Source organism: Primulina tabacum, chromosome 14 (genome assembly GCF_025594145.1).
Source record: "Primulina tabacum isolate GXHZ01 chromosome 14, ASM2559414v2, whole genome shotgun sequence".
NCBI classification, from domain to species: Eukaryota; Viridiplantae; Streptophyta; class Magnoliopsida; order Lamiales; family Gesneriaceae; genus Primulina; species Primulina tabacum.
In genome coordinates, this window is record NC_134563.1 from 38,068,304 (window position 1) to 38,077,329 (window position 9,026).

General features: G+C 39.6%; 1 protein-coding gene across 1 annotated transcript; it reads left to right on the forward strand.

The window, feature by feature from the left end:
* The first annotated feature begins 2,125 nt into the window (after window positions 1–2,125).
* On the forward strand, window positions 2,126–2,687 carry LOC142524024 (uncharacterized). The gene is made up of 2 exons (XM_075627749.1): window positions 2,126–2,499; window positions 2,579–2,687. The coding sequence occupies exons 1-2, from the start codon at window positions 2,126–2,128 to the stop codon at window positions 2,685–2,687; spliced, it is 483 nt and encodes a 160-aa protein (XP_075483864.1).
* The last annotated feature ends 6,339 nt before the right edge of the window (window positions 2,688–9,026 follow it).

The window sequence follows — 9,026 nt, forward strand, 5'->3', positions numbered from 1 at the left end:
CAGATTTGACTTCGAGACTTCGATTTCGTCAGACCGAGAAGAGAAAGGTTGATGTGATCCCGCCCACGAGATCTTTGATTTGTCCCGATCTTTGAAACAAGTAATCGATAGGTGTGATAATCGCCTCTAGATCACGCGGTCTAGAAACAATTAATCAACGATAGAAACAAACGCGTTCAAGAGAACCTCCAAAGAACCCGTCCTTGGCAACCCTCGTGAAAATCGATAGACGAACGACAAAAGAATCCACCTTTTAAAGTTCGATTTTGAAAACACCGAAGTGTATTTGAGATAAAATCTCACAACTTGATATCAAATCAATAATGAACAAAAGTTGAATTGTTTACATGGTATTCTAGCTTAAATATAGGTAACGAAAACCTAAATACAGAAAATTGCATATTTAAAGATATCAAATCTACTTGCCAAAATAATTAAAACTCTAATTTAGAAAAAATCTTCTCTCCAAGTCGTAAAGGACACGGACCCCGTGTACAGGTCCGGAAGGAGGTCCGTGTAGGCATTGTAATTTTCACGTCTCAAAAGTAGTGGATACGGACCCCGTGTACTTGTCCGTGTGGACATCCGTGTAGGCTCGGCCGTCTTCAACAATGCTTGGATAATATTCCTTTGGCCCCCAATGCGCTAAGTCGCAAGCTTCCAATTCATCCTCTACTTGATTGTGATGCAACCCGAACCCTTCGAGCCTTGTTTCCAAGCTTTCATTGGTTGGATGAATGGCAACATTCAACCCCTTCAAGCGTACTCTCGGGATTGGTTTTTGAAACGCATAGTGGCTGGCTAGATTCATATCAAAGGTATAAGTCAATGTGATACCGGGAGAACGACTCGAGTATGATATACTTGAGTTTCCCTAAATCACATACTTATTGTTATTGTGTGCATTGATTTGAATTGATATGCTTATTCTATTGATTTATAGAAGGCATGTATTAGACGAGTATTAGACGAGTAATCTTGTGACATAGGTGCCAGATAGTGATGGAATCGTCACTGGCACATTGCACATTGTCACAGGATAGTGATTTGGCGAAAGTGCCATAGTTTGTGACAGATAGGTCAAGACACCGGATGTTTGGTTATATCGATGATGAATAGAATTGGAGTTTCTTCTATTACTGATATTCGATATGAAATACCAACGTCTGGAAACCGGGATCCCTAGACTAGGATTGAGTCTAGTCTGAGATGTGGAGTCAGGAGTCTGATTAGCGATTTTAATTGGTTATGTTTCATATTTTGATACATGTTACTGATATCTGTTACATGCTTTTACATTGTTTATATGATTGCATGTTTCGTTGATTCATACTGGGATGTATTTCTCACCGGAGTTATCCGGCTGTTGTCGTGTTTGTATGTGTGCATGACAACAGGTGGGACAGGATCGGGGTCAAGAAGATGAAGAGAGAGATCGTAATTAGAGTGGAGACTACGGACTTGATTAGAGATAGGGTTTGGACACTTGATATTTAGTTGTTAAACCTTAGTTTGCAGAATTGTATATAGTACGAGACTTGTACTTTAATACTGACATGTATATTAGAATGTATTCCATTACGTTCCGCATTTAATACTGTATTTTAAAAAAAAATTTAGATCCATGTTTATTATAATTAATTAAATTGTCCCAATGATGATTAAGAACATGATTAGTGTCCGTGTCCCCACATTATTGGTGGTCGGGCATGAAGCGAGATATTCTGCGATCCGTCTCCGAGTCTTTGACTTGTCAGCAGGTCAAGGCAGATCATCAGAGACCTGCAGGAAAGTTGAGACTACTCCCTATTCTCGAGTGGAAAATATCACCATGGATTTTGTGACACGACTTCCGAGGATTATTGGGATTTAATGTCATCTAGGTGATTGTTGATCGGCTAACTAAAGCAGGTCATTTCTTACCGATCAGGAAAACATTCACATGACTCAGTACGCAGAGATATACATCAGAGAGATAGTCAGACTGCATGAGATTCCAGTGTCCATCATGTCAGACAGGGATCTGAGGTTCACGTCTGCATTCTGGAAGAGTCTCCATTAGGTGCTAGGTACTAAGTTGTTGTTCAATAGTGCTTTTCATCCTTAGACAGACGGACAGTCGAAAATGGTGATCCAGATTCTGGAGGACCTACTCCGAGCTTGCATGATCGACTTCCAGGACAGCTGGGAACCGAAGTTACCTCTTGTTGAGTTCACCTACAACAACAGTTATCAGGTATCAATCGGTATGATTCCATACGAGGCACTATACAGAAAGAAGTTTAGCTCGCCAGTTTATTGGAATGAGGTAGGAGAGCGAGCAGAATTGGGTCCGGACATTGTCAGGCAGACAGCGAAGTTAGTGGGCAGGATTCAAGACAAGATGAGGACTGCACAGAGCTGTCAGAAGAGTTATGCAGATCAGAGGCGGCGAGATCTTGAGTTCGCATTATGGGATAATGTTTTTCTGAAGTTCACACCGATGAAGGGTGTGATGAGGTTTGGGAAGAAGGGCAAGCTCAGCCCTAGATTTATCGGACCATTCGAGATACTAGAGAGTTGTGACACTTGCGTACAGAGTCGCTTTACCTTCGAATCTGGCGGGAGTTCATAATGTGTTCCACGTCTCAATGCTGCGGATGTACATGTCGAATCCTTCGTATGTGCTGAACTATGAGCCATTTTAGCTGACACCGCACCTGTCTTTTGAGGATAGAACCACTCAAATATTGGACAGATAGGAGAAGAGGCATCTGGAACAAGATGATCCAGATGGTCAAGGTCAAGTGGCTAAATCATTCCGAGGAGGAGGCTACTTGAGAGACCGAGACCAAGACCGAGACCGAGATGGGGAGTCGCTACCCAGAGTTATTCGGTACGTTCTGAATTTCAAGGACGAAAATTTATTTGGGGGGGGGGGGGGAGAGAGTTGTAAGGTCCAGAAATTTAATTCACGTAACCTGATTGCATGCAATCTAGGGTTTTATTTAATTATGTGTTTAATCATTTTTATGCATTTTATGCATAATTCTTGCATGATAGGATTTATTTCATGATATTTTAAAAGTTCAAGCATTAGGGTTTTTAGATCCATTTTGCGCTCGAATGAGGAACGAAGGCTGGAGAATTATCAGGAAAATTATTTTTATTACATGATTACTTTTTATTAATTAATATTAGGTGTTTTAAATTTATTTTTCAAGAAGTGGGCTTTTTTGGGTACTTTTACCCACCATAACATATTTTTAATCGGTAATCAAATTTTATCGAAATGAAGGACTTTTTGAAGGTTCGGGCAATAATTTTAAAAATGTACCTAAACGAAAACTTTTTCGGGAATGTGTTTGGGCTTGATAAGCCTAATGTTAAGCTTGGTGGGCTCAAAACTCTTTCTAAACTTTTTAGATAATAATTAAGGCCCATTATCTTATTATTACCTACTTAATTATTTCCCTAAGCTTCCCTTAACCAAAGATTAATTCCACCTAGCCGACAACCCCCCCTCCACTCAGTTTTTCTCTCGGTTTCAGCACTCTCATAGTAGCAAAACTTCGGCCAAGCATCTTTCTTTCAATAAAAATTCCCCTGGCGCTTCCCCAATGCTTGTTTCTCCGACGTTCTTGCGTATATTGCATCAAGGCATGCTTGCATCTCGTTTCCTCTTCACTCACGCTATATATATTGAAATACACGATTATGCATGTTCATGTTTCGATCTTGCTTGTGGTTGCATTTTGTGAAAAGTTTGAAGTGAATAATTCGAATTTCTTACATGAATCTCACGTTCTTTGTGTCGTTGCGAAGGGCTGCCTTGTGTATTTCTAGGGCTGTTCTCAGTGGTAATGAGGTGACATTATGTTGGAGTTGGAGGTTAGTGGAGAATTAAGGAGGGCCGATCGGTGATCTGTGAGGAGGGGTCACGTTTTTGGAGGGTAGATCGTGTGTTGAGTGAGCCGGCTGCATAAGGGACCATTCCAGACCGTGGACCAAACCCTATTGGGTCTGAGTCATGGCTTAAAAGGGGCCGCAAGCTACTGGACTCGCATTTGGAACCGCTGGCATCGTGGAGTTGAGGTGGCCGCTTGGGTGATCCTTTGGCGTCGAGCGTTTCGTGGGCGAGCTTTGAATAGCATGGGGCTGTAGCCATAGTTCTAGTAGGTCCATTAGGGTATAGTCTAGGTCCTGGGTGGGTTGGTTCGTGGTCGATTCGCTTGGGCATGAGCTAGGGATGAGAATTCTCAAGTTGAGGGAACGAGGGTTTATTCTTTGGTTGTGCAAAAAAAAATGTATTTCCAGCAGCTTTCCAGGGGTTGTTCGAAAAGCTTAGGGGTCTGGTCTTGAGGTTTTAGGGCCTTTAGATTTGTGTTTTAGGTATGGTAAAACGTTGGGAAAAATTTGGTTAAGTTTCGAGTCGATTCGGGTTAAAACCAGGACCCCGGTCCAAGTTTTAAAGCGAATCGATTCAGTTTTGAAACACGCTCTAGTTTACGTCTAAGAAATACTTTTAACATGTTTTGGGATGTTTTAAGGAGTTTGGTAAGTTTCAGGTCAAATTTTAGAGGTCCAGGCGTAAATGGTCAATTTGGGTTTCCAGGGGCAAAATGATCATTTTGCACCCGGGATGAGATTTTAGTCCTGGCAGCGCCCTGAGCACATTTTATCATGTTTTAAATGTTTATGCATCACGTTTATGATTTTTATGAAATTATGATAAATACGGTGCATGCTTGGTTTTAAGGAAAAAGTTACGTATATGCATGTTTTTATTAAGTGGTGAATATGATGATGTTTTTGAAGGATGAAAATTGGTTGTGACTGACGATGTATATGTATATAATGAAATGAGATATGATGAGCTGAGGCCAAGGCTTAGTGGATGGGTAATGTTGTCGCTGATGTCTCCGCCGTCCCGGTACTGTGGTTAAACGTAGATGGATCCATCGAATAGAGCTGATACAAAAGTCACAACTAATGAACTGAATTCAATTAAAAGATATATGATGACATGATGAGACATTCTTTGACACGATAAGATTTTATACGACATGTTTATGTTCATGCTTTAAGTTCACGAAATATATATTGATTATGGTAATTTTCACTGCTGTGTGCTATGTATATGTACTTGTTATTCTTGGTACATGTGTGTTGAGTCTTTAGACTCACTAGGCGTGTGTGATGCATGTGAGCTTGGTGATGAGGGAACTGGAGATGCCGAACTCTGAGTAGGCAGATCTGGTGCGGTGACACGACCTGAGGACCGCATATTTTCCGCATTATGATTTATGAGATTTGAGAGGAGATTAACATTTATATATGTTGATGATTTTAAGATTTTTATTCGTTTATGTTTGCGTAAAATTTTGGATGAGTTTGGTTATTTTAAACTGTATTATTTTTACAATCAAATATTTAAGGTCATTTTTTAAATGTTGTATTTTTCTGTAGAGCGCATGCATGCCAAAATTTAAGCATTATTTCGAAAATATGAGCTTTAAAAAAAATGTTTCCGCTTTTAAATCAGTAGACGTTATAGTTTTATTTTTATCCATTTTTATTTTTAGTAATGTTTTTACCCCTTATGAGCTATTCGGTTTGCTTACGAATTTAATTATTTAAAATAAAATGTAGTTTGAAATCTTTTATGCGGTGATAATTGACTTTAAGAGTAGGTGCTTATCATATTTTGTGTAAGTACCGTGTATCGTATTATCGTAAATCCTATGTTGATTATCGATAATTTATGAAATTGTCATGTGATTATGTATATGATTTATATCATGACAATGAAAATGAGAAAATAAATATTGAATATTAATTAACGTTGTAAAAGCTCGGGTAGAGAAGCCGGACGACAATAAGAACAAAACCAATATTTTGGACAGAACGTGTGGCGCCCGAGCGGTAGAAAATGACCGCCCGAGCGCCAGTGTGGAACATATTATCACTCGGACAGAACGTTCTGCGCCCAAGCGGTAGTTTTTGACCGCCCGAGCGCGGTGCAAGTGCACTCGGAGGCAGAACATCTCTCGCTCGGGCGCGAGAATTCTACCGCCCGAGCGCGGTGTAATGCCCGAGATTTTATATCATGTTAAATTACGATTATTGATTTTAATCGAGACAATTATGAAAGGGCTAACCAAGACACGAAATGAGATCGCGTGTGAGATTTGTTGTGCGAGGACCGTAGCTCTCGCGCACATGCGCGTCATGATGCGCGCACATGCGCAAGATGGACAGAAGGCCCCGCGCATATGCGCGAAGTGAGTGCGCGCATATGCCCGAGCATATGTTACCAACGTCCAGAGAGCCTCGCGCATATGCGCGGAAGGCGTCGCGCATATGCGCGAGCTGCCGAGAAATGATGTGCGATGACCAGTATGTCTCGCGCATATGCGCCGGTTGATGTCGCGCATATGCGGGAGACGTGTTTCTTGAAGGAACGAGCCACGTTTCCTTGAGCATGCATGGTACATATATATATATGTATTATATGAATTCATTTCATCATAAGAAGAACGAAAAAAGAGAGAACCGAGGAAGGGAAGCTCCAAATCCTTACGCCTTTTTACTTTAATCCGCCCGTCTGATTTTCAATCCGACTTCAGTACCGAGTTCCTATCAACGCAGGCTACAACTGGACGTAAGTTTTGTTACGTTTAGACATGTTCTGAAATTATGATGTTGTCAGAATTAAATGGAATTCATATATGATGTTCTTGACATGTTAGACATCATAGAATCGAAGTCAGATTAAAGAATAGACTGTTTATGAAATTGTTATGAATTTCAGAGTTGAATTAATTGAGATTCTATATCAGAGTTGTGTTATTATTCAGATTATGAGTTGTACTGATACTGGTTATGAATTCTGATATTATATCTGTGGGTTGAGATAGACGGGGTTATCGTGACTGTATTGTTATGCCGTCGAAACATCAGTAGATTGATATTGATCAGATTCAGTAATGATTTCGATTGTATCGTGATATCATTGATATGAATTAGACTGTACCTTGTTCAGATATGGATCAGATTATATACCGATTTGAGTATTGATCAGAACAGGTCTTGAATTGAGTTATATACTGATATGGTATTTATATGATTATCATTATCAGATTTGGATATGGACAGATTGGGATACGAGACTTCGTCTTCATCAGATCGTGAAGAGAAAGGTATAAATAAATGTTGATTCGGGATTGCACAACTCGAGTTAGGTTTGACTTGAGTTTCCCAAAATCACATACTTTACTTACTGCATTGATATTTGCAGATTATCAGATTGATATGTTTAGTCTATTGAATTATAGCAGAGCCAGAGTTTGAGTCTAGGGCAGATCAGCCTAGGTAGGGCAGAACCGCTGAGTCTTTGTCAGAACCGCGTAGACTCTATACTTACGGTGTATCGTTGAGCTTAGATGTAGATCGACGTCTATTGTAGACAGTCGATACAGCATACCAAAGTCTAAATTAGATCGGGATCCCTAGATTAGAATGAGAGATGAGTCGAGTCTTAGATATCGAGACTAGAACTTGATTTACAGATTGGTATTGATTTATGTTTCGTAGATTACGATTCATGTTTTATTTACAGACTGGTATTGATACATGTTGTTTGATTATGCTATATGTAATAAGATATAATTCATGCTTTTATGTTAATTCAGTTAACTGCATGTATACATTATTTATACTGGGATTTATTCTCACCGGAGTATCCGGCTGTTGTCTTGTTTGTATGTGTGCATGACAACAAGTGGGACAAGATCGGGGTCAAGAAGATGATGAGAGATCGAGATTAGAGTGGCGATTCCGGACTTGGATGTAGACTTGGTTTAATACTTGAAATTTAGTAGGTAAACCTTATATTAGTTTGAACTAGAAGCATGTTGTACAAGATTTGTATTATTATACTGGTTTGTTTAATAGATTGATTCCATTACCTTCCGCATTTTAAAGAAAAATTTTTAGACCCTGTTTATCTTAATTGATAATTAAATCCAAAAGATGATTAAGAAGATGATTAGCGTCCGGGTCCCCACAACAGGTGGTATCAGAGCGATAGATCCTTTAGACTGAGATAGAAGAGAATGAGCGGGGTAGAGTGAGTTTTTCTTTCCTTGCATGTGATTGCTAGCATGAGATTTATTTTAATATTGATTTACATTGTGTATGCTAGCATGAGAATATGATTTACTGCTTTGAAATACATGTTTACCTGATTATCCGATTTGAATTGGTATTATGTATTATTGAGTATGAATCAGATCTGATTCATGATCAGCAGTAAGATGATCAGAGAAAGATTGGAACAGATTTGTAGTATTTGAGTACTAATGTTTTGATAAGCAGATATACCTCCACGGAGAATTCCAGAAAGGGGTAGTACTTCGACTGAACAGATAGATGTATCAGAAACTCAGATGGAAATACAGTTGGAAGAGTTTCGGTTATTTCAGCCGCCGATCCTGAGTGGTACCGAGACGTCTGAAGAGTGTGAGAACTGGTTTGATGATATAGAAATACTGTTTGATTTACTTGATTATTCAGATGAGCAGAGAATTAAACTGATATTCCACCAGTTACGAGAGACTGCCAGGAGTTGGTGGATTACAAGTAAAAGAATGTTAGAATAGAGAGGTACAGTGATTTCGTGGGAAATATTCAGAACTGAATTTTATCGAAGATTTTTCTCAATTTCGTACCGAGAGGACAAGAAAGCAGAATTTGAGAATTTGACACAAGGCCAACTGAATATTGAAGAATATGTTGCGAAATTCTCTACTCTACTGCGTTTCGCTCCTAATGTAATTGGGAATGATGAAGCTGTAGCGGATCAGTTCATCAGAGGATTGAACTCAGAGATAGTTGCATTGATGAATATGCAGCGACCTTATCATTTTGCTGATGCCTTGAGTAAAGCGAAGAGAGCGGAGGCGAGTCTGATTAGACAACTAAAAAGGGTGTGTGCGATGCAACCCCAGACACAACAATCCCCTCTCCGATTTGATCGCGGCAGC